The sequence below is a fragment of the Toxoplasma gondii genome, chromosome V, assembly GCF_000006565.2.
Source record: "Toxoplasma gondii ME49 chromosome V, whole genome shotgun sequence".
NCBI lineage: Eukaryota > Apicomplexa > Conoidasida > Eucoccidiorida > Sarcocystidae > Toxoplasma > Toxoplasma gondii.
In genome coordinates this window covers 368,603-386,337 of record NC_031472.1, presented here as the reverse complement: position 1 = coordinate 386,337, position 17,735 = coordinate 368,603, and the positions used below count along the sequence as shown (strand labels likewise).

Sequence of the window (17,735 nt, the reverse complement as noted above, 5' to 3'; positions counted from 1 at the left end):
GTCTTTGTCGGGCGTGAGGCATACGCGACAGGAAATCCTGGTCGTAAGATTTTCAACTCCAACGCTTTTACGTGACTTGAGCAGTTCCTTCGGACGGCGGCTTTCCAGACTAGTGGAAAGTCGACAACAAGGCGAAAGAAGTTGGCGGGGACGCGCTCCAAACGGCGTGGTCTAAAGTGGGTCTAGAATGGAGGCTTTGGGGCGTCCATCGGGACTGAGTTGCGAGGATTCTTCTTTGGTTGGAAGAAAGACACAAGAATTTCCAAGTTCGTTGAGGAGTGTGGACACACTAAAACCGGGGTTTTCTCGCAGAGAACGTTTTGATAAATGAGGTCGACCCTCGTGTTTAAGGGGCACTTTGTTCTGGGTTCCGTTCAGCGTTTTCTGGTTTTAAAAGCCATAAAAAAGGCATGGAAAAAGAAAGTCCTTCGTCCGGCTGTAAGAGAACACATCCGCGGGTGTTTGCAGCGTCGGGCAGGCCGTGCCTTTGGAAAGAGGCGCCGTTTAGTTTTTAACAACCAAGGCGAAATGAGTTGTAGCAAGTTCAGTTTCGCTCCTTCGTGCAGTTTCAGATGGAACCGGATTTCGTAGAAAATCGAAATAGCACGGATCACTTCCGCTTTCCCAGAGTTCTCAGCAACAGTCTGGCTTTTCGTCAAGAAGTTCACCGGCACGTCTCGCACCGCTTACTGTTTTTCGTTTGTGAGGAAAGAAATTCTATCGGTTGATCGCAACAAAAGCAACTCTACCGAATCCAGCTTTCACTGCCAGATGCACTGCGGTGAAATGTTTTCCAGCACACGTCCTGAAGCCACAAAAAAAAAGATCCGATCCATAAATCCTGTTTTCGGTGGTGGACGCGGGGCACCCGTACCCAATACACAGAGGTGCCCAAGTCACCTCAGCAACATCAGCAACTCGCTTCTCAGGAAGTACGGGAACATTTTTGTGCAAACAACGTCGTAGATATCTGCGTTCGCGTCTAGAATCTTCTTTGCAAAACCCTCTCCATCTCGATTCGATCCGAGGCATTGATATCAGTTAAGGGGAAGCAGGTTTGATGTTCTTTACCAGCTGATATGGAATCGTTATCCTCTTTGACACATTGAGGAACATCAGAAAAATGGAGGTTGCAGCTAGACCGTGTACTGTAATTTATACCTATATATCCAGCTTCACACGCCTGCGGAAAACGCCTCTGTAGGGCGTGTTACGGCGTTTAGGGCAAAGGCAGCTGTAGAAAAAGTGTAGTTTGTAATCTTGGCAGCAGCAGGTAAACTGCTACATTGTGACGGTCGGAAGGCAGAAGAATGCCCGTGGGTGGTTTCGATTTCCTGTACACACCAAAGTGAAATCATAATGTCGTTTCGGTACACGGCAAGGGGTGTGTTATGACTAGTTTTTGTATGCACTCCCTTCCCCCCTCTTATCTAGTTTATTAAAAAGCTGGGAAACGAAATCGTTTTTAAGAAACACCTAGCCCTGGAGGGTTGTTGGGAAAGTACTCCAACCGTCGCACAAAAGCTAGATCGCCAGGTTTCCCCTTCGGCTCAGGCGTGTCTTTTTGGATCTCGATGGGATCTGTCGTCCAACAGTGCGAACTCTTCTGGTCTGATCCTAAGAACGCCGAGAGCTCAAGGGATACAAGGAACTTGACCAACATTACTAGACTTCTAAAAACGACGAAAGTGCGTCACGAATTTAAATTAGCCGGTTCAGAAAATCAAACCTGATAATAATAATGTTGGTCAGAAATATAGGGTTGAGCTGTAGATGCGCAGGTCGATATAACATCCTTGTGCGGTTTGTACCTACTTGACCGCTCAGTTTAAGTTAAGGACTCCTTGGTTTACACTTTGTACGGGTGCATTCAGAGCATACCGTTATAGTCGATGATCTCGAAGAAAAGAGAGAGAAGATGTTTCACACGAAGTCCATGTCTACACGTGCAGGGATAAAAAGCCATTTCATGATCATCATGCTGAGTTCATTAAGCATACACACTGAGACAGTTTTCAACTGGTTCTTCCTTTTTCCTTTTTTTCCAGTTGACAGGCTTCTCCGCTCTGCCCGGGTTCTCCCGAAAGTTTTCCCTCCCTTTCTTGGCTTTTCCTGAGTGCGACAGTTGCTCTGTCTCTTGCAGAAAACCGAGCCTTACTTGAGTCGACGCTCGAGAGTTGTTTCTCAGATTCTGAATTCATTAGGGCACTGTTTCCTCGCGGTGGATCTAGGTGTGCTGCACTTCACTCTTTCTCAAGCATTCACACTTTCTCGCTGAAGGATGCACTAATCCTACCTTTTCAAACGAAATGCTTTATAAATGAAATGTTCTGTGAAGTGCAGTTGAAAGCATGTGAACTCGCAGGAGCGAATACAAGCGGACGCCGGGGATGGAATTAAAGCGTGAGTTTGTTGCATGAAATGAAAAAGAATCTGAGGGAGTGTTGCTGTATTATTCCTCTATTATTCCTCCTAAAACCATCTTGTTGGCCCTTTTGTTTTTCGTGGAGAAACTCGGTAGCACTTGCAGCTTCTTTTTCCCCAGGAAATTCGATTTACCTGAGACAAAAGCAGCCCTGAAGGCCTCCCGCTGACGAGATGTGTGGGTCTTGTCTTTTTCATGCACATACCCCAGCTGTCCCCCGCCGGGTATTTTGTCTCGCCTCCTCTGTCTTGTTTTTCGCATTTCCTCGCGTCTTCTCGGTATTATGGTGTGTGTGCACCCGAGTGGGATGTGGTGGCGACCTGGTGCGTGTGCATCTGCAAATGTAAAAGGAATTTAGCCGGCTGGCTTCTGTGAAAAAGCCAAGAAGTCGGCAGCGCTTGCACACGCTGTGACCCCCGACTTGATGTTGCGGATCCATGAACAATCCACTGTTTCCTACGTACGGAAAGTCCATTCTATCACGAGACTTTCGGGAGAAACTGAACGTGACTGGCGTTTGCTCCGCCGTTTCTCCGCGAACACAGACGCCTCAGCCCTGTTAGGGAAACCCTCCTACCTTGTCAAGACACAGGCGAATGTGCACGACAGTATTGGGGCAAGCTTCTAGTGCACCGCCCAATGCACCACTTCGTTTCGCGTTTTTCCATTTTCAAAGTCCTCTGTACAGACGACCATTAGGAAGGAAACTTCCAAGTTCTTCGTCTCTCTCCACGAATTCCAGCCGACACGCCAGCTGGAGTATCTCTGTTATAACCCGGCATGGTTGCCGCTTGGAGGGGTTATGTGTCTTCGGTCGTTTTCTACCCGACAAATTCGAGATGTACGTCGAGAAACGCCAACGGAAAGGCCTTTTCGTGTTTCCAGACGAAAAAAGAGACTAAGAGAAACAACTCGAAAGGAAGCGAAGGGGCGGGCGGGCCTTCTTTGCCCCGAATCTGCCGCCGAATTTTCGACTCCAGCCGCATTTTCCGTCTCCGCTCGTGGCTTCCTGGCTGAGCCACGAGGTGTACATACACCTCAACACCAAGCCACGGAACTCCATGAGTTCTGTCAGCACGAACCATGACTTCTGTGGAACACATCTGGAATCTGCGGCGCCACCGATTTTTCTCGGAGGTTTCCGAGACAAGACACGATTCTTCGAGTCCAGCGCACACTATGAAAAAGTCCAGAGTTCCGCGTTTGCGACAAGTCGGCGAAGCGCTTCTTGTCTGACGATTCCGGCACCAGGGGAGACTCCAACACGGCGTCAACAGGAGAGTGGAAGCCTTGAAGGCGGGAACGGGGGAGAACCCGCGACCGAACGCGAGAGCTGCGTAGCTGCGACGGTCCGAAGGCATCATCAAACTGTTAATCTCTTCTTTCCACGATTTATAGTGTACCGGAAGTGATCTATTGTAAGATCTAGGCGAGGTCGAGTCCTTCCCCGCCTCTGTTGGAGTCTTCTCCACCGGACGAGACCAGATCCATGACCCACCAGGCCGCGTAGTCTTCCTGTCAAGGAGACGCATACTTTTTCTCCGTACCCGAGACTCGGATCCGATCAGCACAGGCCTTTAAGATCTGAACAGCAGGTTCGTCTTGCCGGGCCTTCCCGACCAGCGAAGATGGATGTGTCTCTCCGCGATCAAGCGGCGCCGGACGCCCTCGAAGAAGCAGGTCCCGAGCTTTCTTCCCAGTCTCTCTTTCCATCTCCGCAGTCGTCGCTAGCGTGTCTCCTCACCACAGTGCCTCGGTACGCAGCTGCTTCTCTGCTGAAGGAGAATGCGCTGATCTGGGGAAAGGACTCACTCCCCAGAGAGTCACTCCCTACCGTAGAGTCGAGAAACCCTTCCCACCCAGCATGCAACGTTCAGCGGGGGGTGGCTGCCGAGTGGAAGCTTCAGAGAGAAACTGGCACAAGTCTCTGGGCCGCCGACTGCGACGGAGCGACTTCCGCGGCCTGCTCCTCCGACTGGGGGGACGCCAGGTGTACGTACACCGGAGATAAGGCTCGCGCTACGAGTGAAGTCCGGAGGCAGGAAGACACTCACTCCTCGTTTTGTGGACTGCCGGACGAGCGAGATTCCTCGCGAGATGTCGAGGAAGACGAGAAGACACATCCGAAGAGCGATAAAGATCGTGGACGAGCGGCAACACGCAGCGCGATTCACTCTGGGCAGGCGTCTGGGTCGTGTAAAAAAACTGGGGAAGGCGATTTGGTTCCAAAGGTCGCTGCTCAGAGACAGCAGGGGTGGGAGGCTCGGGGGGTCGAGGCCTTGTGTGAGGGGGAGGCTCCGAGACAAATCCATTTTTTTTCGTCAGCAGGCAATCCAGAGTTGTTGCGCGTCCCAGCAGACTCGCGTAGGCTTCCCCATACAGACGGAGGGTGCGACCGAAGCGGGTCTTTCTCCCGAACTGCACTTGGTCCAGAAAAGTGCTCTTTCGCACCCGCATCAGCTCATGAGGGGGAAACAGACACCATGCGACGGTACCTCAAAGCACGGTTGCACGCCGAGCGAAGCCAAGAAGACCCGGGAGCTGTCTCCATTCTGGAGCGCGGCACACAGGAGGAAGAGGCAGTGAACGAACGAATGGGGTGTGTGCGGAACGAGCGCGCAACAGAGACCCACGGAGCCGTCTCCGAGTGTCTAGAGACTGGAGACCCAGCAGCGACAGTGAATGGGGAGTCTGCCAAAGCGGCAGGCTGTGGAGAGACGGAGGACGCGAGTCCCCAGGAAGAAGAGTGCGACAGTGAGGCGGAAGAACAAGAGAGAGAGCGGCGAGTGGCAGCAAACTACAAGCCGCTCTTCGTGCCGGTTGACGAGCGACTGGGGAAGAAAATCAACTGTTCCTTCGTTCGAGGCGATCTGCGCATGTACCCGAAGAAACTGACTCAATTTGGAGAAGTCCATTACTCCCCGCGATACGAAGATGATCGATACGTTTACCGCCACGTTCTCCTCTCCAGCGGGGTTCGAAAGGCAGCCGAGGAAATGGCAAAGCACCACTCAAAAAGTGAGGCTCTTTTCTCGTAGCGCAAGCGAGTCTTCTGGAGAAGTCGACAAGCCTGCCAAAGAACCGGTTGTGTACAGGCAGGTGCACAGCGTTTGGGCGAGGTCTCACGTATGTGCGAAGTCCCGTTTTTTTCTGGATACAGGTGTGCACCGTCTTCTGCGTGAATTGCTGCGTGTGTATGTGCATGCGAAAGCCACTTCACTTCGCCTCTAGGCATGTGTCTGTCGGTGGATATGCGCGTGGAAGAAGGTGAAAGAAGGCGCGAACAAATCGATGTGGGTGGAGCTTTGTGTTCTCGTCTGACACTGAAACGAGTGGCTTCGAAACCCAAGAGAAACGAAGCTACACTAGGAGTCCAGGTCGTTGTCTGCACTCTGAGAAAAAGCTGATAAAAGGCATCGCGTCTCAAAGGTGATGGCCCCCGTGTGACTGTAAGGTTGCAGAGAGAGCCGTCGAAGTCAGCGAGGCAAATGGGGAAACGAGATTCGCTGTCCCCTGTGTTGAGTTGGCACAAATCGAATCGGGACGCATTCAGTGTTCCAGACCCCTCAACTGAGTCCGAATCCCGTGTATCGCCCCTTGTGGCGAGTGCGCGAAATTCATACAGCCACGAGAAACAACCCCGTGTACATAAAAACAGAGACACGGTTATGCTCGCGCTAAGTATATGCATGTATAAGCATATATATATAGATATATTATATTTGATATTTATATATATTTTTATGTTTATTTGTACAGAAGTAGAAATGGATGTGCGTATCTCTGGATGTAACACGGTGGTCAGAAAAAGGGTCTGTGTCGAGAGCGATGCTTTTATAGAAGACCCGAAGTCTGTTGTGAAGAAAGTTCTTGTGGGACTTTGGAACACTTTCTTGAGATGCCGCTCATGTTTGTTGTCTGGCTTCAGCTGGCTTTCTGAGTGAGGAGCAATTCATTTACCAGCTAGGCATCGACCTGTCTCCGGGGTGGCAGCACTTCATGCGCTTCAAAGGTACGGAGGCGGTCTGGAAGAGGAGGGGAACGCGAAAAAGAGATCAAGAAACTCCTTTTCTCGAAAAAAGAAAATCAGTTTCTCGAAGAAAAAGCTTTTCCTCGCTGCTTCGACTGCTTCAGCTGTGGTGTGGAGCCCGTCAAACTGTGCTGAAAAAAGAGTCTTGAGATACAAGCAGGTTCATCCAGCTGTGCATCTATGTTGGCGCGTGATTGGATATCCAAGACACGACCTTCCCGGCTCTGTGGCCCCACTCTGAAACACCATTCTCTTCTTCCCGTCAGGGGGATCTCAAATCACTTTTGAGATTCCTGGCGAGACCTCCGTGCAGTGGGGAAGAGGGAGGAAAGTGCTGGATTTCAAGACCGTGCATTTACCTTTGATGACAAGCTCAAAGAACCTCACGAATGTGAGAGTTTCAGACGGTGTCTTCGGCAGAGCGTTTATTCTGTTCGTGCCTTGTAACAGACCGAGAATCGACCTAGTAAGATGCTTTCGTTGTTTATCTCGCTTCTCCTCGCACTTAACACCTCGTACTTTCACTCATCTGAAAACGGTTTCCTTCTTCTCCGTAAGTTGTCTCAATACCCTTTTGGCAGCAGCAAGTTAATCCATCTTCTCGCCTGATTTCCGTGCTAGGCTGGTGTGCGGGTCTTCTTCAAATGGAGCCTGAGGAAGTGGAGAAGAAAAAAAATAAGTTTCGGGGGGCAGTCGCCTTCGGCGCTTTACAGAGTGCCATTTTAGGAAGGCTCCTCTCCAGTCTCGGAGAATCGCTGCGCTTCCTGCCCGTGTCTTCGTTTTTCTTTTTTCGGTTGTTCAGGCCGTCTCAGAGAACTCATTCTGCGCAGGCCTCCAACGGTCGAGGATGAGAAGCGAGATGGCGCGCCTGGAGAGGGTGACGAAGTAGGCTGACGATGAGAAACAGGAGAAATGGTGAAGGCACTTCAAGGTTCTCAGTGCATCGTTATTTCTTGAAATCGCGGTCTCACGTTCATACACATCAGTTGTCCGCCCGAGTGCACTGCGCGGAGCACGCGGCAGCTGACCTTTTTGCCGGCCTCATCGCATTTCTCTGCGTAGATCTGTAATAAAATAGATTCCGAATGCACAGTCTGTTTTTCACATGCCGAGATACGATCTCCTCGGAGAATCCCGAGGACACTTGTTCGTGTACATACGTAGAAATAAGAAACAAAGGGAGATAGAGTGCTATGTAAACTGACATGTAGATGGATAGCTAGCTAGCTAAAATAAGAAGAAAGAGTGAAGGATAGATGGGCAGATATCTATAGGAAGAAAGAGAGATCGATACATACCTATAGGTAGAAAGAGAGATAGATAGAGATAAAGATAGAGGTGGATGGCTCATGACTATAGACTGGTTTGTGTGCATGTATTCGAATGGGTTTATCAAACATTTTACTTTTTTACGAAACTGCGAAGAGATTCTGGGACCTGACCTAGAGGTACTCTGTTTGACTTTGTTCTGTACCTACTGTATGTCTCTCGTGTTGCGTTTCCATGCACAGATTTCGGTGGACTCCGATGACTCGGACTTCGACGAATCTTCTCGCCTTGTCAAGACTTCCAGGAGTTCGCGGCGCTCTGCAGACGTCGCAGATACCGCAGCACCGCCTACGAGACTGGACGACGAAGAGCAGAAATCGGGGATTGCTCTCTCTGAAGCATCCGCCCGCGAGGCATCATGCCTAGGTCCTGTGTTATCTGTCGAACGTTGCGACTCTGCGGAAGAGCAGCAGCGTCGCGTCCCGGAAAGGCCAACAGAAGATACGCAGGAAAAGCCGTTTCGACAGAGAGCCGGGAAGGCGGTTCTCGAGGCTGCGGCTGGCCCTGGGGGGGTCTCCCGGCTGCAAGAGGAAGCAGACAAAGTGGCGGTCGTGTCTCAGTTGGGAGTCGCGAATTCTGCAAGCGAAGGAAGCAGCAGCGACGGCGCTCAGGTATCTTCTGTACACTCGAGGCGTCAGCCTTCCGCGGAAATTCGGTCGCAGGCCGTCCGAAAAGACGGTCCATGTCCATCTGTTGAAAGCGCACAGGAGGCACCCACTCGCGAAAGGGAGAGCGCGTGCGGCGCATCAGATCCGGGAGAGTGTTGTCGCTCTGAAAGTGAAGACGAGAAAGGAAAACCTCCAGAACAGGTATCCGAAGAAGTTGCGCGACAGAGGTCCTGCGTCCAGAGTCGCGGGAGTGCCGGGCCGCGCGCATGTCGAAAAAGGAAAGGTGCGCCGCAGGTGTGTGGCGTGGAGAAGGTCCCAGCGAAGGCAGGCTCGGGTGTCTGTAAAGCTCAGAGGTGCGAGACCGCCTGCAGCAGACGCAGCTGCGTAGCTGGGAAGCAAGTTTTCGCGGAAAAGGAGGGAGAAAGGAACTCGGGGCAGAGCAGCTGTGCGCGCGGTCGAAGGCGAGTTTATGAACAGAAGAAATCTGGGATTTCGGGGCACGAGAAACATCCCAAGAGACCTCGACGGGCTCGAGTTGCAGGGGAGGGGACCAGTCCGTCGTGAGGGCGTCCCAGCGATAAGAAATGTATCCAGAATCGGTGGCGCGTTGCTTTTGTCGTCACGCCTTTTCAATCCAGGGTCCGCTTCTGAGATTGAGCTGTGACTAGGAGCTTCGCCGTCAAGTCTCTCGACGTTGGATCGGCTGTGCTCGCGAACTCAAACACTGCATTGGTCCCATCTCGGGCTGCGAGATTCGACGAGCACCGGGGACAAAAACAACGGGAAGGGAAGCACGGCTTTTCACTAAGTGGCGTCTGTCTGTATTTGAAACCAATAGACGCAGATAAAGAGCTCACTCGCTGTCGGTTAAGAAGGTTTCAACTGTACTTTGCTAGCACGCGAGAAGCCTGCGTGTCGAGGGCGTCTGAGCCTCGAAAAAGTGTGTCTGGGGTCAGCGTCGCGGGTAACGAAAGGACCGTGTGGAGGGGTCAATCGCAGATCACTGAAACTACAAAGATGTGGATCTCAGATCCTTTGTCTCTTTCTGGGTGCTGCGCGTTGTGTACACTTTCTTTTGAATTTGCGGTCTGAAGCAAAAGAGAGACAAGGGGTGAGTCGCCTTCTTCTCTTGGGGACGCGGGAGTGAGACGCGTTTGTTCTCGGGTGCGGCGCACCCGACGACTCTTACGAAAGTTTTCGGTGAGGAATTGCGTTTTTGTGGGAATCGTTTCGATACTTGTGCATGCGAAAGGACGAGTGAGCAGTCTGTGGAAGAGACCCGGATTTCTCAGGCGCTGCTCTCGGTTGCGAAAGGAACGCACAAATCCCGAGTTGGGAGGTCGAACGGTTGCAAGTGGAATTTTTCCCTAGGGTGATAGAAGTGTCCATGTATGGGTAGAAGTAAAGGCGATCTGCTCTTCTTAAAAATACTGAATTGGTGCCGTTGCTACGGTTACTGTCAGTGTCTGCAATCAAGACATCCAGATGTTTCGATTTCATGTCCTTGTCACTTCGGGGAGAGGACGTTTTCAATGTGATTCCCGCGACAGGCGGACTGCTCGTTTATGCCTTCCTGTCAGAAGAGAGGACAGCCTGACCTTTTTTTGGTAGCGATACCCACGATTCTCTCCTTTGAAGAAACATTGTATCTTGTAAAAGGCAACTGCTTTTGGAAGGTCCTTGCCGCTGTCAATCCAAAGAGGAAACGTGAATTGTGACCTCCTAAAAAGCAAACAGCCGGCTAATTTAGCATTCGAAACCTCAACACTGCAGTGACATCTAGATCTGTCGATGTGCAGCCCTCTCGTTTACGGGGCTCCCTGGACGCGGCGTGGTTTTCTCCGCTGAAACAACTGTCTCATTTCCCGTGAAAATCCGCACAAACGTCGCATTCGTGACACTCTTGTTTCAAGGACCATGTTTCCTCCTTTCACGCTTTTTGCCAGCACTCTTTCAAATGCAGAGAACTACGCGAGAAATGCGCTGTCGACTGCAGTGTGCTCCTCCGAAAGCTGCACAGCGCTGCAAACAGCGTTACCCTGCTTCAGTTGAATCTGTAGCTTTACCTCCGACCAGAATGTCGAGGATTGTTTCACGGAAAGCGTGCAGAAACTAAGCCGGGGAAGAAAAAAAGGCTGTTTGTTGGGAGGCGCGTACTCAACTGTTGTCAGGCGAGGCTTCCTCAGCAGTTATCTTCTGTGACACACCAGGAAGCCTCAAGGTCGAGTTGCCCAAAATATCTGACACTGTTTGCTTCGTGGTGGTATTTGTGACGTACTCCTTCGCACTTCTCGATCAGGTGCCCCCGTTTCGTCTGCAGAATGAAAAGGTCATCTCCTCATTTATTCCCTACGTTGCCTACACAGAGACGTTGTGTACAGGCCTTACTTCTTAGAACATCAGATCGGAAAAGCTACATTCAAACTAGTCACTGAATATGCCTTCCTGGTAGCTTACTACACAGCATGGGAGCGAAGATAAAAACGGTAAGGTTTAACACACAGAATAAACGGAAACTGAAAGGGCGTTGTTTTTCCTGGAATGTTGCTCGCACCTTCTAAATGAAGCACAGGATTTGCAAGAAACGTCCCCATGTTTGCTTGCGTCACTGCCTCTCTTCTGTCTGCCTTGCAACTTTAGTTCGAGCGAGGCGTTTGTCTTTTTTCTGTCGGGTAAAAAGTCGAACAGCCGAGAATGCCCTGCGAGACAAGGTCGGCGTGTGTGTTGGCGTCCAGCTTGTCTGCATGTGCCACGGAACTCACGTCGGCGATTTTTTGACGAAAAAGCCGACGAGCGAATTGAAACATCTCCTCGTATTGGCACAGATCCCCATTCCTGTTTTCTTTCCGTCTTTTAGGTGGTTTTTTCATGGAGAAAATCCCTCTCCTTTGCACATTTTTCGGTCGAAATGTGGTGAGGACCACCTGCGCTCGCCAGGCCATCTTTCCTGCTGCAGGGACGAGGTTCCTCCTATCTGTGTCGTTTCTTTTTGGAGGGACCTCGATACCCCTCTTTACTTTGTTTTTCTTCTTCCCAGCGAAGGGGAGTCTGGTGTCTCCTTATCTGCCCTCTCTGCGCCCACATTCGCCTCCATTCCACCACCAGGTACGCGCTACCCTCTGCGTGAGCTTCGCGGTTATACACCTGTCACACGCATGTGCAGCGGTAAAGAATGAGGTTCTCTCTGAGGAGGATGTTCCGGTTTTCAGCGAACGTTGAAGGCGCTCAAAAAGCCAGCACCCACCGTTCTGCCTGTGGAAGGCGTAGGGTACCGAGCGTTGAGCGGCCAGTGTTCTGTTGAGACACCCGATGTCGAGGACTTCGTTTTCCGGATCCAAGTTCGAGTCTGCTTTCGCGACCGCGTCGTGCTTCCAGTCGAGTTTGTTCTGCTCTGTGAGAAACATCGGGGTGCCCCCAGAAAGTTGCCTCTACTTCGCCGAGAGTTCCGTGGTCCAGCCGTCTCGCATATGCGCGCTGCTGAGCACGCAGCTGTCTACTGGAATCGATTTGGGTGGTCTCTCGTTGGCACCGATGAAGACACATGCAGTCATCGGAAAATACACAGGACTTCGGAACATGCAACGGGACAAGTTACAGACAAATGGTTCCTCACCTGGGCCTGTGGACTCAAGTAGGTGCCACTGGTCGCCACAGTTGTTTGACTGAAATTTACTGTGCATTCTGCTTTCCACCAAAATGGAGGTCGACCATCGACCCTGGTCTCCGCCTCGCAACAGAGACTCTGCGGCGGGGCATGCTTCTCCCCCGTTAGAAGCAACCTCGGCGCGAGGAAACACCTTTCTCCTTCCTGCCTCGGAGCCGAACTTTTCTCCCGCCAAAGATTTGTCCTTCTCTGGCGCGGGTGTGGGCCTCGTTTTCGAGGACAACTCTGTAAGGAACGAGACCGCGCTTCCTGAATCTCCTCCTGGTATGGCGTCTCTCACAGCCTCCAACAGCCCACCATTCTCCTCAGTATCTTCTCATCCTCACAGTGCTTCTGCCTCTCCACCTCCCTCTTCTTCTGCCTCTCCACCTCCCTCTTCATCTTCCTCCTCTCCACATCCGTCGTCTTCTGCCGCAGGTTCTCGCGCTTCTCACGGCGAAAGAAGCGAGTCTGAACCTGCGAGCGGCGTCGACCTTGTCCGTCATCCGGAGAGTATGGATGAGTTGTTGGCGGCAACGCGTATGGCCGCGGACCGAATCGCCTCTGCGCGTCAGACCTCTCCGTTTGCGCCGAGTCTTCCAGGTTTCTCTCTTCGCTTCTTCTCCTTCCTCGTAGCGTTCCTCTCCGTCTTTGCCGTCCATCTCCACATCGCATCTCTCTCTCTCCTCGTCCGCAGAGACGCCGCAGAGCTTACAACGGGGCAGCCGTTTGCTGGAGAGGTCGAACGCGCCGCTGCGCCCGAGGGCTCCGGCGGCGCCACGCACAGCGAGGCGCGAGGGAGTCTCTCTGTGGGTCCCTCTCTGGCATCCGCTTTTGCCGGTCTCGATCTCTCCACTGTGGGGTCAAGCGTCGGAGACATCAGAGGGAACACACCGCGGGTGTCGAGTGGAGATCGCTTCACTCCGGTCGTGCGTCCTGGGGAGTACGGGGAAGCGAGCGTTTCTTCTTTCCAAAACGCCAAAGAAACGCATGCAGATCCACGGATCCTGGAGGAGAAGAAGAAGACGGAACCAGGGTCGCTGGCGTCGCTCTTTTTTTCTCGAGGACAAACGCCCGGGCTTTCGCGTCCTGAAGAGTCCACTTCGTCTTCCTTGAAAGAGGCTGCGTCTGCGCTCTCTGCGTCGCTACAAGAGTCGCCGTCTTCCGAGTTCTTCGTGACTTCGCTCCTCGATATGTCCGCGCTTCTGACGTCTGCCTCGCCCCTCCCCGCCTCATGGCCTGTCGCAGAGGACATCCTCATCGCCTGGCACCTCGTCTGTCAGGCCCTCGGGTGTCTCTTCTTCGGCTGCGCTGCGGACTCCAAGGGGCGACGCTGGGTGCTGTCCAGAGCTCTCAAACTGCTTGCTTTCTCCTCTCTCGCATTCACTGTCTCTGCTCTTCTCACGGCGCGCATCTTTCACAAGGAACCTGCAGGACATCTCTCAAATCCCCCACAGCCTTCTTCCTCTTCTCCTCTCTCGGCTTCTCTCTTGAGTGCTAGAAGTGCAATCCCTCTTGAGAATTCCGGGCCGCAGGCGCCGGCAGTTGCAGGGTCTCTGGCGCGGGCGAGGAGGGCAGGCCTTATGAGGCTCGTCGACCTTCAAGCAGAGACAGACTCGCAGACAGGCGAAGCGGGCAAAGAGAGAGCAGACACGAGTCGGGAAACAGACGCGTCTCGCTCTGAGGTCTCGGCGTCAATTCTTCGAGCAACTCGGGGACAGGCTGGGGCCTTCAACAAAGTCGCGCGAGAGACGCCGAAACAAGTAGAGAGTCTCCCTCAGTCGACGAAGGCGCAAGATGGAAACCTGACAAAACAAAGCAGTTTTCCGCTCGATGTAGTGGAGAGCTTGCGATGGGACTCGCGAAAAGATGTCCGAGAGGCAGGCGGGGAAATGGGAGACGCTGGAGAAGGCGAGGCTGCTGTTTCTGCGTCGGCAAACAGCTCACCCGCCAGCAGTTCTTGGATGTCAATCCTAGAGGAGGATGGAGAAGAAAATCCCTTTTCTTCAGATGCATCTGGTGCGCGAGGCGTGAGGGTTCCAGCAAACTTTTCATCTCTCCTTTCGCCACCTCTCCTTGTCCATTCCCTCACGAGTCTGGCCCCTGGAGAGCTGAGAAGAAGAGAGACATTTCAGAAGCCGGACTCTTCACTGTCGCCTTCCTTTTCGTGGGAGACCTTGCGCGGCCTTGGTGTCTCTCTGATGCATGCAGTTCTCGTGTTCTTCGCGCGAGCTTTCCATGTCTTAAAGTCCTTCTCGCTCTCCGCCTCTGTCTGGCTGCCCACTGTCGCTGCCCCGTTGTTCGCTCTCTTCTTCTTCTCCATGGCTGCTGCCGCCTGCGGGGGAGTCTTCGTCGCTGCCCACTGCATCTGCTTCGAGGCCGCGGCAGCCTTCCGGCTGTCTATACACTCGAAGCAGTCTGAGGGAAGCGCCGCGGCGGAGTCGTCTTCACCTGCTGAGGCAGCGTCTCCTGGGAGTCCCCTTTGCTCGCCGAGGACAAGAGACGAGGACGGAGCGTTGGCAAGTCGGGTGTCTAGGGACCCTGAGGCGCTCGATTCTTCTCTTCTCTCGGCTGCTTCCCCCGTGCGAGAAGGGAGGCTTCCTTCTGGGGTCTGGCGGCCAGCGAAAAAGTTTTTCTCTCGGCTGTTCACGCCTCTTTCCCGAGCGCTTCGGCGCCAGCAGTCGCCCCGCGCTGGCAGTCGGTTTGCCTTCTCCTCTTCGCCGTACATCCCGATTGCGTATCTGGTGGCGGTGCAGATGGCTGCTCACTTTTTTCTGCCAGTTGTTCTCTCTGCAGCTCTCTCGAAACTGGCGCCGTCAGCTCCCGCAGTCTCCATTGCGCCCTTCCCCTTGTTCTGTCTGGGCGCCTCGTTTCCTCTGCCTCTGTGCCTTCTTCTCGTCCTTGTCACCGACTGCGTGCTCACGGAAAATCCGTACTTCCTCTCGCAACGCGCTTCTCTGCTGAAGGCTCTGCGATCTGGACAGCATGAAGAAGCGGAGCTGCACACCAGCGGCCCGTCTAGCAGGGTACACCCCACTCCGAGCGACGACTCTCGCTTCTCTTCCGCCACCTACTTGGTGGTCAACATCCAGAGTTCTCCGGAGTCGGGAGCGAACCCCAAACCGCTCTCTCTGAGAAGTTCGTCCAAACATGGACAAACTTCTTTTCCAGAGGCGTGCATTCGGTCGCCCGGGTCTTCTTCGCCTTCAGAGTTGAACTCCGACTCGCAGGAACCTCACGTTCAGAGACGAATTCGTCTGGAGACTTCGCGAGCCTCCCGACGGAGCTCGTCGTCGCCTGCCAACGAGCTGTTAGCGCCTCTTCTCGCGGGGTCCGGAGAAGACGAAGGCGAGGCTGTCTCGGCGTCGGTTGAGGACCCGCAACCTCCAGAAAGAAGCGATAGAAGGTTCCTGACTTCTTGCCTCCGTGCTCCTTTCTTTTGGTTCTGTTCCTGGCGTGCGAGACGGTCTTGCATGCAGTTTTCGTGCCTCTGCGCGGTGGCGTCAGCAGCGCAGAAGTCGCTTCCGGTGTACAGACAGTACCTGGGGACAAAGCGCGTGACGTCGCTCTGGGGTGTCACTGCACCTGCGGCCTTTATCGGCGCGGCCTTGTGTCTTCGCGGTTTTTTCCGGTTTCTTTTGCTGGACTGTGTCGTCCTCCGAGACGGGGAAAAGGCCGTCGTTCAGCCGACCGGAGGAAGTTTGGGGTTTTCCTCTCGACAGACTCAGATGGCAACTCTCGGTCCGCTGACGACGTTGGATCTCCCGTGGTATGGGATCCCTGTCGCGCCCGTGGCGGGCGTCGCTGCGGATCCTGCGATTCGTCTCGAGCCGAGCATTGAGCCGCAGCTGCGTCTGTTCCATTTGAGCATTCCCGTGATGTTGGTGCGCGTCCTCACTGCGATTCTCCCCGTCTTCCTGCTCTCTCTTTTGCCCCCGAAGCCGCTGCAGATGGTGGGCGGCATCATCTGTGGCTTCATGAGTTTCGGGATTGCCTTGACACTCACCACACTCAGCCAGCGCTTCCCGTCGATTCCTCCCATCTCGGCGTCGAAGACCGCGTCGCTTCTCTACGAAGTTGTCTTCTCCTGGTGCAGCTTCGCTCCGGCCTTCACCGTCGCCCTTCTCCCCCTCCAGGGGTTCCACACGGGTGTTCGCGGAGGCGCGGCAGGGGCGGCCTCTGCGTGCGTCCGAGCGGGGGCTGGTCTGGCCATTCTCGCCGTTCAGCTGCTGTTCCGGCTCCCTTCTTGGTGGGACTTTCCCGACATTTTCTCGACTGACGATACGTCCTCCGCTCCCTCACTCGACTCCGTGCTCGGCGCTGACGGCTCGGCTGCTGGCCCGAGTGTGCGTACACCGGAGCAACCGGTGGGCGCCGGGCTACCTGCTGTGACAAGCGGTGACGACGCGTGCTCGGCAGAGGCAGTGGCTGCGGCCATGTTCGCGTGCGGGTACTATGTGATAGCGGCGGCGCTGACGCTGATGCTCACGACGCATGTTCGCTTGCCCAAGTTCTTCGGGGACCAGATCGTCGAGGAAGAGGAAGAAGGCCTCCAGGACTTGACTGCAGAGGCGCGACGAAGAAGACGGAAAAACTCGGCTCGACCGGAACTCTGCCGCCTCGTGTCTCAGCGTTGGGGAGCCCAGTGGGTCGAGGGCGAAGAGGAAGGCGTTGGGGTCATTCTCGACCGGCTGTACATACACCTCGTGACACACCCTGTCGACAGCAGCGGCGGGGAGCTGGAGGACGACGACGATTTGGAAGAAGTCGGGGACGACGTGCGCTTGCCAGGACCCGAGAGTGAACAGCCGAAGGAGGGGGGTGTCGAGGAGCGAGCGGACGGAGGGAGTGGACGATGTAGCCCGCGTCGAGCGCTGAGGAACAGGAAGAGTTCTGTGTATCCCAAGTGAAATCCGACCAGGGTCTTTGTAGCGTTTCCAAGAGCGCGAGGTCACGTAGAGCTCCGTCTCGCGTACACGCGTCTGGGCACAGGTGCACATGCATATTTGCACCTGGTGACAGCGTGCGTGCGTATACGGTGTAGAGACACTCGTACATCGAGTGAGTCCTGGAAGCGAGGCGAGTCTAAAGGGAGCGCTTTTCGTGTAAGAGAGTTTCTCCAGGGTTGTTTTTAAACGATGCGTGGATTTCGTGGGATGGAGAAGACTTTTTCAATTCGGAACAGTAGTGTAGGGTGTTGCAGAAGACGGGCCTTCATCGATTTGAAGAATTCTTGTGCTGGATGGAAGATCGTGTACGAACAGTTCGAAAACAGGTATTGTCACCCTAAAATTCGCCTTGAGGCTCTCGCGCACGACGTGCACTCGACTTTCTTTTTTCGACTGTATCTTCGGAAAAACTGCCCTCCACTGACAAGTGCCACTGTCCAAATCACAACCAGTCGCAAACACAGCACCGACACTTGAAGGGTATGTTGAAACTTGTGCACTGGTAAGGAGCAGAATCTTTTTTCTAAAAAAAGAGATCAGTGGGGGCAGAGTGCTTGTCGCAGCAGTGCCTGGCGTCCGTTCCCTTCACGGAGCTTTACATCTTGCTATTTGTCAAAATCTCAGCGTTTCGTCAGAGTCCGTAGACTAGGGAAGACTGCAGATAGACTGACGAATAAGCTGTCGTTGACAGAAGTTTAGACAAGCATTTCGCGATGCTAAGCATGCAGGTGAAACTAGAGACGAGGTTTTT

At 53.6% G+C, this 17,735-nt stretch overlaps 2 protein-coding genes across 2 annotated transcripts; both read left to right on the top strand.

Annotated features, from left to right (window-relative positions):
• The first annotated feature begins 2,699 nt into the window (after positions 1-2,699).
• On the top strand, positions 2,700-9,968 carry TGME49_220440 (cyclin-dependent kinase regulatory subunit protein). The gene is made up of 4 exons (XM_002371527.2): positions 2,700-5,443; positions 6,354-6,437; positions 7,258-7,340; positions 7,967-9,968. Exons 1-4 carry the CDS (start codon positions 4,054-4,056, stop codon positions 8,954-8,956), a joined length of 2,547 nt encoding a protein of 848 aa, XP_002371568.1. The 5' UTR covers positions 2,700-4,053; the 3' UTR covers positions 8,957-9,968.
• Positions 9,969-11,238: 1,270 nt separating this feature from the next.
• Positions 11,239-17,682, top strand: TGME49_220430 (hypothetical protein). Its single transcript, XM_018779886.1, has 2 exons — positions 11,239-17,464; positions 17,548-17,682. The coding sequence occupies exon 1, from the start codon at positions 12,089-12,091 to the stop codon at positions 16,943-16,945; it is 4,857 nt and encodes a 1,618-aa protein (XP_018637838.1). The 5' UTR covers positions 11,239-12,088; the 3' UTR covers positions 16,946-17,464; positions 17,548-17,682.
• Positions 17,683-17,735: the final 53 nt, after the last annotated feature.

Coding starts and splice junctions, on each gene's coding strand:
- TGME49_220440 (XM_002371527.2), top strand. CDS start 4,054: ATGGATGTGTCTCTCCGCGATCAAGCGGCGCCGGACGCCCTCGAAGAA. Junction 6,438..7,257: donor GCACTTCATGCGCTTCAAAG/GTACGGAGGCGG, acceptor TCGGTTGTTCAG/GCCGTCTCAGAGAACTCATT. Junction 7,341..7,966: donor CGCCTGGAGAGGGTGACGAA/GTAGGCTGACGA, acceptor TTCCATGCACAG/ATTTCGGTGGACTCCGATGA.
- TGME49_220430 (XM_018779886.1), top strand. CDS start 12,089: ATGGAGGTCGACCATCGACCCTGGTCTCCGCCTCGCAACAGAGACTCT.